At 47.2% G+C, this 19,039-nt stretch overlaps 1 protein-coding gene and 1 long non-coding RNA gene across 5 annotated transcripts in view; one reads left to right on the plus strand and one right to left on the minus strand.

The window, feature by feature from the left end:
- KANK2 (KN motif and ankyrin repeat domains 2) overlaps positions 1–15,685 on the plus strand; it is an 82,720-nt gene extending 67,035 nt beyond the window's left edge. For all 4 annotated transcript variants that reach the window (XM_082204676.1, XM_082204678.1, XM_082204677.1 and 1 more), the window contains 10 exons: positions 501–1,365; positions 3,957–4,070; positions 5,221–5,323; positions 6,148–6,384; positions 6,860–6,947; positions 7,930–8,149; positions 9,940–10,082; positions 10,684–10,884; positions 12,684–12,782; positions 13,574–15,685. In XM_082204676.1, the coding sequence (XP_082060802.1) occupies positions 501–1,365; positions 3,957–4,070; positions 5,221–5,323; positions 6,148–6,384; positions 6,860–6,947; positions 7,930–8,149; positions 9,940–10,082; positions 10,684–10,884; positions 12,684–12,782; positions 13,574–13,633 (2,130 nt within the window). In that variant the 3' untranslated portion in view covers positions 13,634–15,685. The remainder of the gene's footprint in view (positions 1–500; positions 1,366–3,956; positions 4,071–5,220; positions 5,324–6,147; positions 6,385–6,859; positions 6,948–7,929; positions 8,150–9,939; positions 10,083–10,683; positions 10,885–12,683; positions 12,783–13,573) is intronic.
- On the minus strand, positions 14,676–17,727 carry LOC309522201. The gene is made up of 2 exons (XR_014214973.1): positions 16,889–17,727; positions 14,676–16,395 (listed from the first exon to the last, which is right to left on the minus strand). It is a non-coding gene; the product is annotated as an uncharacterized lncRNA (long non-coding RNA).
- Positions 17,728–19,039: the final 1,312 nt, after the last annotated feature.

Below are 19,039 nucleotides of genomic sequence, written 5' to 3' on the forward strand. Positions count from 1 at the left end.
TGTTATTCAAATCCTGCTAAAGAGTTCAAGTGTTTACAGTGATCTCCAAGGTAAATTATAAATTTCCCCCGTTCTTTGTTGAAATTCTGGTCTTCCTGGTTTCTGATTTTCCCAGTCATTTTCACCATCTTTGCATAGTCCATCCATTTGGTCTGCCATTCCTGTCTGGTGGGAACTTTGTCTTCCTTCCATCTCTGAGGCTAAGAGCATCCATGCAGCTGTCGTTGCGTACAGAAACAGTCTTTTGTGCTCCTTCGGTATTTCTGCACCTAAAAAAAGCTTCTGTTTTTTTAACAAAAGTTATTTTAAACATTGTTTTTTTCCAATTCATTATATAGCGTTCCTCAGAATTCTTTTACCACCTTGCACTTCCACCACATATGGTAAAAGGTGCCTTCTTTTTCTTTACATTTCCAGCAAATATTTGAACTTGTCCTATACATTTTTGCTGTTTTACTCGGAATTAAGTACCAACGATACATCATTTTCATGTGCTGCAGGTGAAGATCTCGGTGCTGCAGGAGGAGAAGCGGCAGCTGAGTGTCCAGCTCAAGAGCCAGAAGTTTTTGGGGCACCCGGGGGGGTTCGGCAAAGGAAAATCCAGGGGGGAGCTCTACATAGATATCCCCGAGGAGGGGGCTGGTGGAAATGAGGAGGGCAGTGCGGGGCCTGATGCAGGAGGCAGGATGGACAAGAAGGAAGTGAGGTCAGTGGGCGTGGGCATGTCAGCCGAAGAGGCAGAGGTGGGGAGGTGCGATGTTGGGGTGGCGGTCAAGGAGGAGGAGTTGGGGTTGCCTTCTCCGGAGGAGGAGAGCCAGCGCCAGGCGGTTCAGGCCCTGTCCGCCAAGATTGCCGTGCTAGAGGTGCAGCTGAAGAGGGCGCTCCAAGAACTGCAAGCCGCCCAGCAGAAACTGGAGCTGCAGGGCAAGGAGAAGGAGGGCAAAGGAACGTCCGGTGGTGGCCTGAGAGAATGGGAAGTAGGGGGAGAGGGTCCGGGACAAGGGGGCGGCAGAGAGTTTCAGAGGCCCCAGGAAGTCCCCATTCGGGTAGATACAGTCAAGGTTGTCCAAGTGGAAAGGGAGCCAGAGGTCGCCGCCAGCACAGCCACAGGGCTGGACCACAGGCCGCAGAGGGCACAGAGCTTGGAGAACAAGGAGTCCTATGCCAGCCTCAAAGCTTTGGCGGGCAAAGACGCGGGGTTGGAAGAAGCGATGGTGCCGCTCTATGCCACATACCGCAGCAACGAGGTGATGGAGACCACGTTCCCGGTCCATGCTGGCGCAGAGAGCACAGCTACCACCTTCCACACTGTGAAAAAGATCAGCATCATTGGCACAGATGGGAATGGACAGCAGGATACAGCAGGTAAGCTCTCTCTCTCTCTCTCTCTCTCTCTCTCTCTCTCTCTCTCTGTGTGTGTGTGTGTTTCTGAAGGAGAATACACTCACCCCAACTGTGAAAAATCTGTCGCATCTTCTTGCATTGCAGGAGGTTAGATGAGGTGGCCCTCAAGGTTCCTTGCAACTCTACAATTCTGTTACTCTTCCCACAAATCCCACCAGTACTCAGACTAGGGCTCCCCACTCTAAATAAACATTTTCTGTCATTTCTTCATCCAAGTCCTTAGGTAAAGGTAAAGGGGTAAAGGAACCCCTGACCATTAGGTCCAGTCATGGCCGACTTTGGGGTTGCGGCACTCATCTCGCTTTATTGGCCGGGAGCCGGCATACAGCTTCCAGGTCATGTGGCCAGCATGACTAAGCCACTTCTGGCGAACCAGAGCAGTGCACAGAAACGCCGTTTACCTTCCCGCCGGAGCGGTACCTATTTATCTACTTGCACTGGCGTGCTTTCAAACTGCTAGGTTGGCAGGAGCAGGGACCGAGCAATATCCCCATAGCGGGGATTCGAACCGCCAACCTTCTGATCAGCAAGTCCTAGGCTTTGTGGTTTAACCCACAGCACCACCCGCGTTCCCCCATCCATGTCCTTAGGGTACATAATAAAACAGCAAAAAAAAAGGGGGGAAATGGTGGTAAGGATCTTTCCATTCAGTTTGTAGCACGTCAGATGTGCTGTTGTCGTGTGAGACCCAAAAATCTTGGCCAAGAGAAGAGAACAAGCAGCTTGACTCTCCTTCCTCCCTGCCTCCCAAATCTATGCTTCTCTTTGTTTACTTGTGGATTGGATGTTGTGCTCACCTGCCGCCTTTGAATTGGGAGTGCCAGGAATGCCCTGTAAAAGCTGAGATGTGTTGGGTGCATTCTCTGAACTGATTGATTTTTTTTTTAACCCACCAAGTATAAAGCTCTATATCAAATTTAAATGACCCCCCATACCAGCTTAAATCTAGCTGCCAGAGAACAAAACAATCGATTAAAACAGCCTGTCAAAAGTCCCAGCTTTGGTTGAGTCTGCAGGGAAAGTGAGTCCTGGCAACCCCTTTTTCTCTTCCTTGTCTGGGCTTACCAGAAAATGCACGCCCTCGTCCCTCTCTCTGGACTAAAATCAGTGGCAACGCTCGGCTGTTTTCTCCCTGCCCCGTAAAAGGCTTTTGTGTAACTAATACGCTGATTTTTACCAGCTGTTTATAGCAGGAGCAAGGGAAAGAGAAACTCTTAAAATAGTCTGTGATGTTCCCAGGGTGAGATCAAAGGTTCTGGAATGAAAAGATGATTGGAAGCTCCATTTATGAGCCAGCTATGCCACAAAGAATTGGTGGAAAAAGAGCTCTCACGAGTCAGGAACCAGCCTGAGCTCCAGGTCCCTGGAGAGCCCAAGAAGAGACTGGTGTCCCTCCTAATTCTCTTGGAACTGGGTGCATCCTTTGCTCAGCATATAAAGGCCACAGCAGAAGCTCCAGAATAATCTGGATTTGAACTCCTAGCCACCTGGGGATGAGCTGCTGAGAGCTTGGTGCCCACATATGGGCATGAGCCGGGGGAGGTTGTTGTGGGCGCTGTATTAAATGGTTAAGATTTCCCAAGTTTATTTTCAGCTGCTTGATGGAGAATCCAGCTGCATGGATTCCAGAGGTTTGGGGGGAAAGAACTGAAGGCCTTGGACGCTATGAGCTGATTTCACACATTGCCATTGTACATGTTCACAGTTGGGCAATACAGTGGTGCCTCGCAAGACGAAATTAATCCGTTCCGCGAATCTCTTCGTCTTGTGGTTTTCTCGTCTTGCGAAGCACGGCTATTAGCGGCTTAGCGGCTATTAACGGCTTAGCGGCTATTAACGGCTTAGTGGCTTAGCGGCTATTAGCGGCTTAGCGGCTTTAAGAAAAAGGAAACAAACTCGCAAGAACTCGCAAGATGTTTTGTCTTGCGAAGCAAGCCCACAGGGAAATTCGTCTTGCGGAACGACTCAAAAAACGGAAAACTCTTTTGTCTAGCGAGTTTTTCATCTTGCGAGGCATTCGTCTTGCGGGGCACCACTGTACCTTTGTTAGAACCAACCAGAAACTCACAGAAATGCTGTAGGCAGAAAAACAAAACACAATGGTTGGAGGACATTTTCTCAGAATCCTTTGAAAACATCTCCTTCCCTGGGGCATGAAACTTCCGATCTCTACTCCCCACCTCACAATACCTGTTGCCAAATGTCCGTACAGGGAGATTTGCCCCTTTGGAGGTCAGTGAACAAAATCTCCAAAATGACTGTTTACCAGCCTGATTTTCCATCTTCCTGGAGGATTTGGTGCAGCTCAAAATCTTGCACGGTCTCCTCACACCAACAGAACCAGTTCAGTAAGAGATCACCCTCTTTCCTTGGATTGCGGCAGCTGTGGGCAGCCTGTGGGGTGGAAGGATTCCAAGAGGAGAGTCTGCAAGGTAGAGCCAGAGCCCAAGTCAGGATGCCCAGCTCAGTACAGGAGCCATGACATCCTGCCTGGTGAGTAATGCCTCAGAGAAGCTGGTGCTGATGCAGTTGCCTCTCTCCTCTTCTTCCAGAACTTCATGGGTCATTAGAGAAATCAGTTCCTGACTCCCTCCAGACAGAGCAAGCGGCTCCCTGCATATCCCAGGAGCCTCAACGAGAGGCACGAGATGAGGGAGAGGACCAAGGTAAGGACTGGGATGGAGAGAGGTGCCGTGGCCTCCTCCATAGAGAGCCTTCCATATACGTAGGGCTGCCTCTGAAGACGGTTTGGAAACTTCAGCTAGTGCAGAATTCAGCGGCCAGGTTGCTCACCGGAGCAAGATAGTTTGAGCATATTACACCGATCCAGGTCTGACTATACTGGCTAACAATCACCGTATTTTTCGCTCCATAAGATGTACTTTTTCCCTCCTAAAAAGTAAGGGGGAATGTGTGTGCGTCTTATGGAGCGAATGCAGGCAGGAGGCTCTGCTCATCGCTCCCTTTAAAGAGCCGCGTGGAGCGTGTGTGCGGGTCTTGGGGGCTTTTCCCCAAGGAGGGAGAAGGGCAGCCTGTCAGTGAAGGGCTGCCCTTCTCCCTCCTCTGGGAAAAGCCCCCAAGACGCGCACACACGCTCCACGCGGCTTGTGAAAGGGAGTGCTGAGCAGAGCCTGGGATGCATACAAGCTCTGTTCAGCGCTCCCTTTAAAGAATTTTTTTTTTTTTTTTGCATTCCCCCTCTAAAAACTAGGTGTGTCTTATGGTCAGGTGCATTTTATGGAGCGAAAAATGTGGTAGTTTCCGGGCCCAATTCCAAGTGCTGGTTTTGACCTATAAAGCCTTAAACTGCTCAGGACCACAATACCTCAAGGACCGCCTCTTTCCATATGAACCTACCCAGACCGTGAGATCATCTACTGAGGCCCTCCTTCGTGTATCTCCTCTTCGAGAGGTCCAGAGGGTGGCAACATGAGAACGGGCCTTCTCTGCAGTGGCTCCCCGTCTGTGGAATGCTCTCCCCAGGGAAATTCACCTGGTGCCTTCATTATACACCTTTAGGTGCCAGGCAAAAACGTTCCTTTTTAACCAGGCCTTTGGTTGGTCTGATTGATATCCTATACCCTTTTAAAATGTGCCTCTTTTCTTGGGGGGGGGGTGTTATTTATATTCTGTTGTTTTTATTGTCATTATATATGTTGTGATCTTTTCTGTGAACCACCCTGAGACCTCCAGGTTTAGGGCGGTATATAAACAATAATAATAATAATAATAATAATAATAATAATAATAATAATAATAATAATAATAATAATACACTCTAATGGACTGCTCCCAACTTCCTCCATTTCCCCGCAGCTTCATTCACAGCAGGGATTCGGTCGATCATGAAGAAGAAGGAGGATCCTACAGAGCTTCTGGCCAGCAAGAAGAGCCTGCAGTTTGTTGGTGTCAATGGCGGGTATGGCGAAGCCTCTGCTCCCAAAATAAAAATAGAATGAGAGCCTTCCAGTCTGCTCTTGAGTCCAGTGAGGCTGCAGCCAGGCAGCAGCAGCAGCAGTTTCCCACACTCCTGGTTGCCTGATTTCACCCTAAACCTGGAATGTAGGAAGGCAAATATTGCCGCCACCACAAAACAAAACACACACAGGTGTGGGATTTTGCACCAGAGTTGTGCTATTTGCAGGATTTCCACTTGCAGGAGCTAGGACAGGGGGCTGCAACCTTTAAGACAAAAAGAGCCACTTGGACCCGTTTCCGAAGAAAAAACAACAACTGGGAGCCGCAAAACCATTGCGACATTTAAAACAAATATATCTCCGGAGCCACGATCTGACAGTGGGCGGGAAGGTGATGTCGGGACGGTGCGTGACTAACGCACGCACCGCCCCCATGCGACGTCACAGCCAGTACAGTGCCCGCCACAGTGAGGAGTGTCAGGGCGCACAATGCGCCTCCTCCCCTCGCTAGTATCCGCCCCGGAGCCGCAGCAAAGATGTAAAAGAGCCACATGCGGCTCCGGAGCCGCGGGTTGCAGACCCCTGAGCTAGGAGGTATTTTCCAGTCCCCATGTGGCTTGTGATACAAGATCACCACACCTGGCACCTGGGAAATCCTCTGCCCTGAAGTGCTGTAATGGCACAGAGCTAGGCAGAACTAGGCACAGAGCTTTTCAGGAGGTTTCCCTATTTCTCCTCTCTGCTCTGGGGGGGGGGTGTGCTGGCGCCTAGGACTGTTTTCTCTGTTTTTCCTTCTCACTCCCTTGTTGCCCCCACCCCACCCCAGGTATGAGTCCACCTCCTCTGAAGACTCCAGCACAGCTGAGAACGTCTCGGACAATGAAAGCACCGAGAGCGAATACCACGAGGCGAGCGAGGGGCTCCCTGCAGCCCAGGCAATGGCAGCGGAGCCCCCAAAGCTGCCTGGGACAGCCGCAGCCGTATCTCGCCCTGGAGTCTCTGCCGAGAGCGGGGAGATGCCAGCCACAGAAAGCGCCAGCAAGGAGCCACCAGGCAAAACAGGGTAACCATCAGCCTTGGGCATCTTCCCAGCTGTCATGACTCTGTGCCCCAAATATTCCACATTCTCTACTCTGGAGAAAGAAAACTTTACTCCCAGAATGAATGATTCAATACACATAGAACGTGTACCGCCTCTTGCTCATTCTCACAAATACCATTTGCTAATATTTTGGCCAGAACTGGAGTATCGTGAATGGAAGGAAGGGCGATTTTTAAAAAACCAGAATACAGGGAAGAAAAGTGAGGCAGCAGAAAGGGAACGGTTGAGATCACTGAAGCTTTGCACATATCATCTTCAGTCGCTGTTCAGATATCTCTCTTTTACTCTGGACAGGAAATTCATAGTCAGATTTTCATAGCGCGTAGCTGTAACATAAGCAGAGTTTATAATGTTACACCTGTCTTCCTCTCTCACAGGAACTCACTGTCCAAAAACTAACTCCCCCCGTGTTCTTCTTTCTATCTACCCATTCCAGGACAGGACTCAGCAAGGAGCTGCTTTCAGCTTGTGAAGTCCTTCAGAAATACCTGGAGAGCCCCAATGAACACATGGACGAAGAAATGGTATACCTGCACTCTCATTCTTGAGAGCAGAAGCTCTGGAGGGTGGAAGGGAGCTTAAAGTGGGAGCATAGCTCTCATTTGTTGTTGTCGGCATCTGTGATACTGTAGAGCAGTGGTTCTCAACCTGTGGGTCCCCAGATGTTGTTGGGCTACAACTCCCATCATCCCTAGCTAGCAAGGCCAGAGCTCAGGGATGATGGGAGTTGTAGTCCAACAACATCTGGGGACCCACATGTTGAGAACCGCTGCTGTAGAGGCTCCTGATTTCATGGAAAGGCGTTTTGCTGGCTCAGAGAGACCTAAAGAAACCATTTGATCCCTATCCACATGGAGAGGAGGTTATCTCTTAGAGAAGAACTCCCAGATTTGCCATTTGCACAGGGGCTTCCCTGCCACTTCACGAAACCACAGTTCCCTGGGGTTGGCTTCCTTTGGGAAACCATGCTGGTTAAACCAAATTAAAAGTGTATTAAGGCTGTAAACCTAGGGCCCCAAAGTTTATTGCTTGGGGGGAGATGAGGAGGAGTGCTGCTGGGGGTGGAACAGGGAGGGGCAGCTTTGCTGCAGAAAAGGGGGCAGGGAGAAGATCTCCCAGCAGTATTCAACAGATCAAGGGCCCAGAGGCCTTGGACTGGTGGGATCTAAGGCCTTGTCAATACCCCCAGTGCTCCCAGTCCCTGATTCCTCAGCTGCGAAAGCAAAACCAAAGCATCCCACAACCACTGTCTTCCACCCTGGCTATCAGGAACTGGCGGGGCTTCCGATGAGATAGTGAACCTGCCACACAATCCCTTTCCCAACCACTAATTGGGTCTGCTCCTCCTCTTCACCATGCACATATGCCAGAGGAAGGTGTTTGGGGAGGGGGAGACACCCGAGGAGACCCAAAAGCATTTAGCAAAGAAGACAAAAAAGTGGGACGTGACAGCTTCACACACCTGACAGTTGCCACGGCTGCCCTTTCCTTCCTGTGTTTCCATAGAAATTAGCCTATACTGCCGTGCTCCACTATTGGCTGAGGCTTTCCTGCCACAAAGAAGCGGATCCAGAATCGGTCTCGCAGCACTTGGCTGCCTTCCGGTGCATCTCCCCACACTTGCTGGAATTCATCATCAATATGGCCGACGCCAACGGCAACACGGCCCTCCACTACACTGTCTCACATTCCAACTTCCCAGTGGTCACAAAGCTTCTTGAAACAGGTAGGTGGGCATAGAGAGAAATGGGGAAATCTGGAATCCAGAGGCGGGGTGGCCCACAGCTTGGTGGTTCACTGGGGCATCCCTTTTGCTGCAGCTTCTTGTGCTTCAACTGCTCAGCACCTTTGGAACTCCATGTGGCCTGAAGCTCGTGCCTGCCACCATTTGGGTGTCCAATCAGGCTAGCTATTTATGGCAGGGATGGGGAGCCTGATGCCCTCCAGATGTTGCTGGACTATACCTCCCATCTTCCTCCTAGTGGTGCAGCAATAAAACTGCTAGCACACTTGCAAAGCTAAGCAGGGTCCGCTCTGGTTTCAAATTGGACGGGGGACCATGCATTGCGGGGGGCGGGTGGACTAGTTGGCCCTCAGGGTGCCTTCCCACTCTACAATTCTTTTCTTTTTTAATTTTATTCATTTTTCTTTTTCATTCATTACATACATCTCAAATTCTTAACATTTACTATATATTCTTCCCTCCCTCCCCTCCAAGGCTTCCCGCAACTTCCGCTTCTGGTTTGCTACTTTGCTATCTCTCAACAGAAAAAGTTATTACTAACATAACATCAAGCCTAAAAACATAAAAATAAAAGTAAATACACCATCATATTTCACTATCTTCTAAACATTTTCTAATGCTGATAGTGTGAATGTTTATTTAAATCCTGCCATCAAGTCTATTGACTTTCTTTGTTTCTGCAAATATAATATGAATGGTTCCCAGTCTTTTTCAAAGTCTCTGTTGTCTTTTTCTCTTAGTCTATCTGTCATTTTTGCCAGTTCTGCATGGTTCATCAACTTCTCTTACCATTGTTCCTTGGTTGGTATTTCTCTACAATTCTATGATCCCTAATCATTGGCCATGCAATGGGCATTGGTCAGCATCTGGAGGGCGGCGTATTGCCCTTCCTGATTCATGACATTCATTGTCATCAATCCTCCAAAGAGCTAGAATGGCTCTTTAGCTCTCTCTACAACCTTGTGACATAAAAAAGGCCATCCAGTGAGCTATATGTTGAGTGGGGCTTTGAAGCTGGCTTTCTGATGCCAGAGCCCAATGCTACTCCACTCCACTGGAGAGAGAGGGAGAAAGAGGAGTCGGCTGGGAGTTTTATCTTCATACAGTCTTGGCTGTCTCTGAGTGCAGATCCCGGTCATTGAGCCTGAGCTTCCACAGCCACTGCCCAGTTGATATGCTCTATGCTTATGGTAATATTTTATTCTCTTGCTAACTATGCTGTTTTAAATGTGAATTTTATACTTGACTTCCTTTAGTAAGGTTTTATTTTATTTATTTTTTTGGTTAACTTTGCTGTGTTAAACGTGCCTTCTGTAGTTGACCTCCTTTGCAATGTTTTATTTTGAAATCTTTAATATTTTAGTTTCCTGTTAATTGTGTTGCCTTGAATGTATACTTTGATGTTTTGATGGGTTGTTAACCGCTTTGAGGTTTTTCCATCAAAATATAAAGTGGTAAAAACATGAAATGAGTAAGAATAAGAAGGGGGTGGATTAAATCAAGGGGAAGTGGGTGCAATGACTGATGTCGGTCTGTGCAGGAAGTGATAGAACAAAGATCTAGGCAAAACATCAGGAAGTAGCTCACAATAATCACAGCAACTATCTGGCTAGGTTAGGGGGGTCTTTTTCCATGGATAGTTTTGAAAACAGGCTCAGGCAGGTGCCTGATGGCAATGTCTTAGGCCAGCCTTAGGGGCTACACAACCCATTCACTCTAAATCTTTCGTTCCAAAGGGATGAGGCTTCTTGTTGATTCCTTTGTCTTTCTAGGTTTGTGTCACGTGGACCAACAGAACAAAGCTGGCTATACGGCCATCATGCTGACGGCACTGGCTGCTTCCCGCTCAGAGAGTGACATGGACACAATTGTGCAGCTGCTGAAAATGGGCAACGTAAATGCCAAAGCCAGCCAGGTATCCAAATGGTTAGCACTTTCTCGCAGGACAGGGAGGTGGATGTGGACGTCAGGTGATGAGAGAGCCTTCCAAAGGTTTCTGCTTTGGCCAGGGTGGGGTGCTCAAAACCACCAACTCTTCTGCTCTGAGGGCACAAGTGAGATTTTAAAGCCTGATTCTCTTCCCCCCATTCCTCATTTGCACATGTTTGCCTTACTGAGGTTTCATAAACAGTATCATTGGCAATTCAGGAAACGTTCCTGTCAAAGCAAAGCAACACACTTTGCAAAACAGCTCAGTTTCTTGAAAGCTTTGCAGGCCCCAGCTTGATTGCAAGTTAAGGTAATTGTGAAACGCTTTTCAGATTTTTGTACTCTCAGTTGGCTTTTCTTTCTTTGCAAGCTGGATCGTAATGCTTACGGTGTCAAATCACGCTTAAATCAAGAGCTTCCCCCTCCCCCAGCATTTCAGTTTTGTGCACGAAACAGAGGCAAGCGATTCTGATGAGCCAGAGATTGCAGCAGCCTTCACCCTCAATTCTCACCCCACCCCACCCAACCCTGGCCCTAGTATATAACTGCAACTTACGCTGTTGTTTTTCTCCTCGCTGCTCCTGCAGGCTGGGCAAACTGCACTGATGTTGGCCGTCAGCCACGGGCGCCTGGACATGGTTCGTGCCTTGCTAGCTAGCGCAGCGGATGTCAACTTGCAAGATGACGATGGTTCCACAGCGCTGATGTGCGCCTGTGAACATGGCCATGCTGAGATCGTCCGCCTGCTCTTGGCCACACCTGGCTGCGACATTGCCCTCTCCGACAACGTGAGCCCTTTTTGTTATTTATTAAATTTGTATACCGCCCTGTATCCTATACAGTGGTACCTTGGTACTTGAACGGCTTGGCTCCCAAACAAATAAGCTCCCGAATGCCGCACACCCGGAAGTGAGTGTTCTGGTTTGCGAATGTTTTTTGGAAGCTGAACATCCAACATGGCTTCCGCAGCTTCCAGTTGAGTGCAGGAAGCTCCCGCAGTCAATCGGAAGCTGCGCCTTGGTTTTTGAACGGTTTCGGGAGTCGAATGAGCTTTCAGAATGGATTAAGTTTGAGAACCAAGGTACCAAGGTACCACTGTACCTGCAGGTCTCAGGGCAGTTAACAGGATAGAATCACGACAGAGTGCACAAACCCTCTGTCTCCCATTCCACTGCAGGCTGAGCAGAAAGTGATAATTTGATGATGATGATGATGATGATGATGATGATGATTTATTTCTACCCCACCCATCTGGCTGGGTTTCCCCAGGCACTCTGGGCAGCTTCCAACCGAATATATAAAAACAATACAGCATCAGACATTAAAAACTTCCCTAAACAGGACCGCCTTCAGTTGTCTTTTAAAAGTAAAATAGTTGTTTACAGTGGTACCTCTGGTTGCGAATGGGATCCGTTCTGGAGCCCCGTTTGCAACCTGAAAGGAACGCAACCCATGTCTGCACACGGGCAGGTCGTGATTTGCCGCTTCTGCACATGCGCAAGCAACAAAACCTGGAAGTAACCCTTTCCGGTACTTCCATGTCGCCACGGGACACAACCTGAAAAGATGTAACCTGAACCAAATGCAACAAGGTATGACTGTATTGCCTTGACATCTGCAGGGAGGGCATTCCACAGGGCGGGCGCCGCTACTGAGAAGGCACTTCTCGCAGCGATGGAACTGCCAGAAGGCCCTTGGCACTGGATCTCAGTGTCCGGGCTGGATGATGGGGGTGGAGATGCTCCTTCAGGTATAAAGGACCGAGGCCATTTAGGGCTTTAAAGGTCAGCACCAACACTTTGAATTGTGCTCGGAAACGTACTGGGAGCAAATGCAGGTCTTTCAGGACCAGTGTTATATGGTCTTGGCGGCCAGTCCCAGTCACCAGTCTAGCTGCAGCATTCTGGATTAATTGCAGTTTCCAAGTCACCTTCAAAGGTAGCCCCATGTAGAGCACATTGCAGTAGTCCAAGCGGGATAGATAATCCACCAGTGCTCTCCGTTCTTCCTTAAACACTTTATCATTATGTCCTCTTAATTTGGCAGTTAATTTCACCATGTCAACATAGTCCATCAATTTCATAAGCCATTTCTCCTTTGTTGCTAATTCTTTCCACTTCTGAAGCACCCCAAGTTTCATAGACCCCATAATAGATTAGGTCAATGGGCGCTAATAATAATAATAATTTTATTATTTATACCCTACCCATCTGGCTGGGTTTCCCCAGCCACTCTGGGCAGTTCCCAACAGAATATTAAAAACATGATAAAACATCAAACATTAAAAACTTCCTTAAACATGGCTGCCTTCGGATGTCTTCTAAAAGTCAGGTAGTTGTTTATTTCCTTGACATCTGGTGGGAGGGTGTTCCACAGGGCGGGTGCCACTACCAAGAAGGCCCTCTGCCTGGTTCCCCATAACTTGGCTTCTTTCAGTGAGGGAACCACCAGAAGGCCCTTGGCGCTGGACCTCAGTGTCCAGGCTGAACGATGGGGGGTGGAGACACTTCTTCAGGTATACTGGGCCGAGGCTGTTTAGGGCTTTAAAGGTCAGCACCAACACTTTGGATTTTCTCTCCTCCTGCAGGATGGCAGCACAGCTCTCTCCATCGCAGTGGAAGCAGGCCAGAATGACATTGCCATCATGCTGTATGCTCATCTGAACTTTGCCAAAGCCTCGTCTCCGGTGAGTTGCCATGTACAGTCAAGGAATCATTGCACTGGCCTTGTAGCGCAGTGGTCCAGCTCCCCGCTTGAGGAATGATATCCAGCAGATCAGACGCAGAATGGGGGTCTAATGCACTGGGGGTTGCCCATGTTAAAATGCGATCTTTCAACTCAGTATCTTTTGTGGTGAACGATGTTTTTAGAAAACAAATTTGATGGGCTGGCTCTGCACAGACTTGTCCACCTGCTGCTTCTGCCATCCAAATGCTGTGCCTACGTGGTTCCAGTTACAGATAGGTAGCCGTGTTGGTCTGCCATAGTCAAAATAAAAAAATTCCTTCCAGTAGCACCTTAAAGACCAACTAAGTTAGTTCTTGGTATGAGCTTTCGTGTGCATGCACACTTCTTCAGATACACTGAAACAGAAGTAGCCAGATCCTTCTATATGTCGTTAAGAGTCGTCAACAGGCTCATCTCAGCTATCTGCCAATCTCCCATTCCCACCACCCTTCTGAGTAATACCCCTCCCCACCTTCTCACTGTATAGAAGGATCTGGCTACTTCTGTTTCAGTGTATCTGAAGAAGTGTGCATGCACACGAAAGCTCATACCAAGAACTAACTTAGTTGGTCTTTAAGGTGCTACTGGAAGGAATTTTTTTATTGTGCCTACGTGAGCAGGGAACTTTGCATGAGGGTCAGTTTTGAGTTCAGGGGGCTATTTCTGGCGAAGGGAAGGAGCAACGCAGGAGGCGAAATGAGATAAGTAGGGCTGTTTAATTAAAGACTAATCATGAAATGCACTTTTCAGGGGATCCCCAAACAGCTGAAAGATGAGAACACAGCATCTATGTCTGGTGATGCTCAGTAACATAAAACGAGGCGGTTTCCTGTTTGTCTACACTTCCCTTTGAAGAAGTACCTGAGAACTTGTCAAGGACTGCAGAACCTAAGCATCCAATGGTGCATAATGTAAGCATGTAAATCTCCCAAGAAATGCTGTCTGTTCTCGGCCTCCCTCAACCCCTCCCATCAGCTGGGAACTCTCTCATCGGCTACACCCAGTGGACTAATTGGCCTTCCAGGAGAAGGAGCTCCCCCTACAGTTTCTGAGCGGCTACTTTAGCCTGATCAGCTGCAATTCTGCTAGCTATTGAGCCAAAGAGGAAGAATCGGCGAAGGACTTCTGGATGCAGCTTCTCAACCAACTTGGCATGGCTTAAAGGCTTTCCTGCTTTCTAGAGACATGTTTCCCTCTCCGCCCCACTTTCACCCAAGTCCATTGCAGGATTAAAAGTCTCTACAAGGCGAAGATGTCTCTTGAGCCTGAGCTGATGAGTTTGGGTAGTCCGGGGTTATGGAGAATTTATAGAGAGACAGAGTGAATGCCACACATAGGCTTCTGCAGCACACTTCTTGAATAATCTTGGGCATCTCTTTGTCTCAGCTCCTCCTCTCATTGTAAAATGGGACTTAATGTATTTTTAAGAGGCCTGCCTAAAGCAACTCCACACAGAATCCATTTTACTTTTCTCTTTTTCAAGACAAGAAATCCATACTTAAACACAACATTACTTGAAATAATTTGAGAAGGCCACACTGCGTGAAACAGGGCCCTGTTTTGAATCAATGTTTCTTCATTTGGGTAGGAGTTTCTATGTGTGTGTGTGTGTGTTATTGTAATACAAACAACGTTGCAATGGAACAAAAATGAGTATTTGACACAAAGGTTTGAATGAGTGAATTTTGCAAATTTGGCAAAATGTGAATTCTCACTGAGTTCGGCAACTTGGTAAGGGACCAATAGTATATTTCCGATGGGTGGGGTAGATGGGATTAGATTTCTCTCCAAAATGATAACCATTATTTGGCTAGACTGCAGGCTGTTTCTTCTGCACAAGGAAATGTTGTGGCTGAATGGTGATGGGCCTTTGCACAGCTCCAGTTAAACAGATTTGCACAGGAGATATTCTCCCAGTGAATTGAACCCTTTGCCCAGAGTGCTAATCAGCTCTCCTTGTCAGTTACTTCCTACAATCTGATTTACTGATGTTGGATGACTGGGATCTGAGGAAAATATCTAGCTGATATTATTTGCCTAAAAATGTCAAAATAACTCAGTTCTAATTAGGCAAACCCAAAGTTTCCCTCTTTGGGATTGCACGAAGCACCGAATTCATTCATGGATGCTATGCAAGTTGAAAAAGTCCTCTTCGCTTATTAATTATTTGGAGTTTTAATACCAAAATTTATGTCTGTCTCTCCTAACAACCAATGATCAATAGGGGAGGGGGGAAAGTATAATAATTAAGATAAACCATAGTGGTTTTTGGGTTGTTTTTTTTAATGCCAATAATTTGAAATAGTAAAAAGGTACAACCTATTTTTATATAAATATATAAATATATATATATTAATATACACCAAGAAAACGACTATATAAATTATTTTAGTGCACAGAATTTTTTAAGGAATTCTAGAGGAGACGACGTCCAAAATGTTGAGGTGGGTTGTGACTGGCTGGGCGAAGGACTACTGTCTGAAGCTGCAAATCTGCCAGCCGATATATTTGCACAGTCTCTATTCTGCCTTGTGTAAAAGCCATTAGACACTAGTTGGGCTTGAAAACAGATGTTTATTTGGAGCCACTTGGCTCTTGTGTTGCTCTGAACGCGCAGGCAGTACAAGTCTTTCTTCCTGGCAATGGTTTTTTGTCGCTGCCCCCAAAGCAGACATTTTGAACGGGCAACAGGAGGCTTTAGAAAACTGCATGTCTTTGGGAGTTTGTTTGGAACTTGTACTTGGGCTATCGCCTCGGATAAATGTAATCTCTTTTAGGATTGTCATATGATGATATTTCTACACTTTTAAAGGAAGTTAAGGTCATTTATAGCCATAATAAACATAAAATGATCAGATGTGACTCTTTCTGTTTCTAGTAGTGTTACTGTTAAAGGGGTGTTCCCTTATGTAGGCATGGCCAAACTTGGCCCTCCAGCTGTTTTGCGACTACAACTCCCATGATCCCTAGCTAACAGGACCAATGGTCAGGGATGATGGGAATTGTAGTCCCAAAACAGCTGGAGGGCCAAGTTTGGCCATGTCTGCCTTATAGCACTTGAGAGAGAGAAATCTGTAATATTGCCATAACTTTTTTCCCCTGCACAAAAAGTATGATTTTTAAAAGAGGAGCAAGATTAACTCAAGGAAAAACCTGAGTAACCTTTGGTAGGTTGCTGGTCTCAGATCCTTTTGTCGTCGTCTTTATCTACTCAATGAAAGCAGAACATTGCTGAAATTTTAGCATTGATAAAAAGATTCCATATGAATTTGAAACCTTCAATAAGTTTATTGAAGTATGGAATGAATGAAGACATTCACACAGAACATTCATAGGGGGACCATGGCTATTTTATAACATCACACTGTATGCAAAGTCAGAGCGGTTTCTCTCGAGCTCTTTTGGATGCAAACTTATCAGTTACATCATTAAAATCAGTAAGTTCCAGTTTAGCATTTTCTATGCAGAGAATGTTTAGACAACAAATCTTGGGATATTGTTGACCATAGATAATTCTTTAGTCTAGAAAACCATCGTTTGCCAGTACAGTTTGTAAGCTTTAAATGCAGGAACTACCGTATTTTTCGCACCATAGGACGCACCGGACAATAGGACGCACTTTGTTTTAGAGGGGGGAGAACAAGAAAAAAAAATTCTCCCCCTCTCTGCCCAGCGCCCCTTCAGTGAAGCGGCAGGAGGCGCTGCACAGAGAGGGGGAGAACTTTCCCCCTCTTGTTTTCCCGCGCTAAAACAAGGTGCCGTTTAAGGTGCGTTCAGGTGGCTACCTTGGAAGCCTGGAGAGCGAGAGGGGTCGGTGTGCACCAGGCTTCAGGTTCCTTTCGACCTGCTCTTTGGGGCTGGTGGGGGGAAGCCCACCACCAGCCCCAAAGTGCAGGTCAGGGAGCAGCGGAAAGGCGCAGCGGAGAGGCTCCTGCCATAGCCGCGCGTCACCTCTCCAGCCGGGAGAGGGTCGCGGGGCTGTGGTGTCTTCGCTCCATAGGACGCACACACATTTCCCATTCATTTTTGAAGGGGAAAAAGTGTGTCCTATAGAGCGAAAAATACGGTATCTAAAAAAATTGTTTCCACGTTTGGAAAAGCTGTCTGAATTTTCTCCTGGAATATTATTTGATACGTATCTTGGTGGCTGATTTTTTTCTTAGAGTGAGCTTCTTTGATGAACTTTACTAAATGGTAAGTACATGCTTGTGTAATTGTTACACGGCCGTAGACTCATACGTCACCTGTTTAATGTTACTAAGCAACTGGGCTAGAGAGCAAAATCTGCCTGTTTTTAAAATTGTTTTTGGCAAGAGGCTGAGGCTACCTTAGATTATGAGGTCCTGGGTGCAGCCTTCTCAGCCTGTATGTAAATCCAGCACTGACCATCAGTGGCATAGCAAGGATTGCCCAGGCCCGTGCAGAGGGGGCAAGGGATGGAGGGAAACCGACAATTTTGTACCTAGGACAACCGACTGTGTCTGTCCCCCCCCCCATGCTACACCACTGATGACCAGGGCAACAGGCACATTTTACTCTCATTTTGCTAGTGTAAAAGAGCTGTCAATGTGGCACCAGTTGCCTGGTGAAGTGTCATGTGGTTTCACCAAAGGCAATGCCACCTCCCGGGTGTGCGGCAGAGTAGGTGATGGTAGCAGCACCAATGGAAAGTGAAATGCCAAAATCCCCCCCCCCCTCCACGTCTCACCTTTCATTCTGTCATTGTTGTGGCTCCCCCAGCAGCATCCTCTTGGCTTGGCACCCAGTGCAGGCAACACAGTCACGCTTCCCTAAATGTGCTGCTGCTGATTATTATTATTATTAATAATAAATTTATTATTTATACCCTGCCCATCTGGCTGGGCTTCTCCAGCCACTCTGGGCAGTTCCCAACAGAATATTAAAAACACAATAAAACATCACATTAAAATCTTCCTTAAACAGAGCTGCCTTCAGAGGTTCTCTAAAAGTCAGATAGTTGTTTATTTCCTTGACACCTGATGGGAGTGGGTGCCACTACCAAGAAGGCCTTGTTCAGGGAAGTTTTTAACGTGTGATATTTTATTGTATTTTTGGTTTTTATGGAAGCCGCCCAGAGTGGCTGGGGAGGCCCAGCCAGATGGGCGGGGTATAAATAATAAATTATTATTATTATTATTATTATTATTATTATTATTATTCCCTATAACCTCACTTCTCGTAGTGAGGGAACCGCCAGAAGGCCCTCGGAGCTGGACCTCAGTGTCCAGGCTGGATGATGGGGGTGGAGACGCTCCTTCAGGTATACAGGACCGAGGCTGTTTAGGGCTTTAAAGGTCAGCACCTTTAAGCAAGAGCGGAAAGAAACACTCTCTCCCCCCATCCCCACCCTAACTGTTGTGGAAGAATCTGGGAACGGAAACAACTTCCCTCATTTAAAAAGCTAACAAGCTTCTAATAGCCACTTTGGGCAATCGGCTTAAGCGGTGATTATGCTCCTGTGGTCTAGGGCTTACGTCTGCTGCAGCGGCGGCTAATCGGCTGCTCTCGAGTCTTAAGGAGCTGGCTCCAGGCTTTGGCAGCGGCTGAATAAAAGTGAATCGGCCCGCTGCGAGCTTTGCATTCTGCCTGCCCGCAGGCAACTTGGCTCTGAAGACTGGGGAACTGGTCTGCTCCCTGAGAGAAGGAAAGCCAGCCTGGACAGGCAAAGCCATTCATCTCTGCAGGGGATAAACAAGGGGCATGCGGCTTTGCTGGCAACTGTGTCCCTCACTGCTGCTCCTTAGCATAGCTCTCAAAAGCCCTTCCAGGAAGCTGTTCTGTGCAGAAGTCAGGAGACAAGCAGTGTGCCAGCCCGCCTGACGGCAAGACGACCTGCAAATATTTTTTGTGTGGCAGCAGAACAAGTTTCTGGGTGGGGTAAGTGTACAGCCAAGAAAGCCCTTTAAAAAAAGAAAAAGAAATCAGAGGGTACCGTGGGCATCATCCCCTATTCTTTCAATTTACTGATATTCAAAGAAATACAAAAATACATACCCATCACCAAGTATCGTTTATAATATACTGAGGTAGCTACTTAGTCTATAATAAAAGTTTTAAGTCAGAATGAAGACAAGGAGAAACCTATCGAAAGAGGAGAAAATGGAAAAGAGAGAAAAAATCTAAAAGATACAGAAGAAGAAAAAAATAATAAAAGGACTTCTCTAGCTTGCAGCTATATGTGATATTCATTCCTTA

Source organism: Podarcis vaucheri (assembly GCF_965113315.1).
Source record: "Podarcis vaucheri genome assembly, chromosome: 17".
Taxonomy (NCBI): Eukaryota; Metazoa; Chordata; class Lepidosauria; order Squamata; family Lacertidae; genus Podarcis; species Podarcis vaucheri.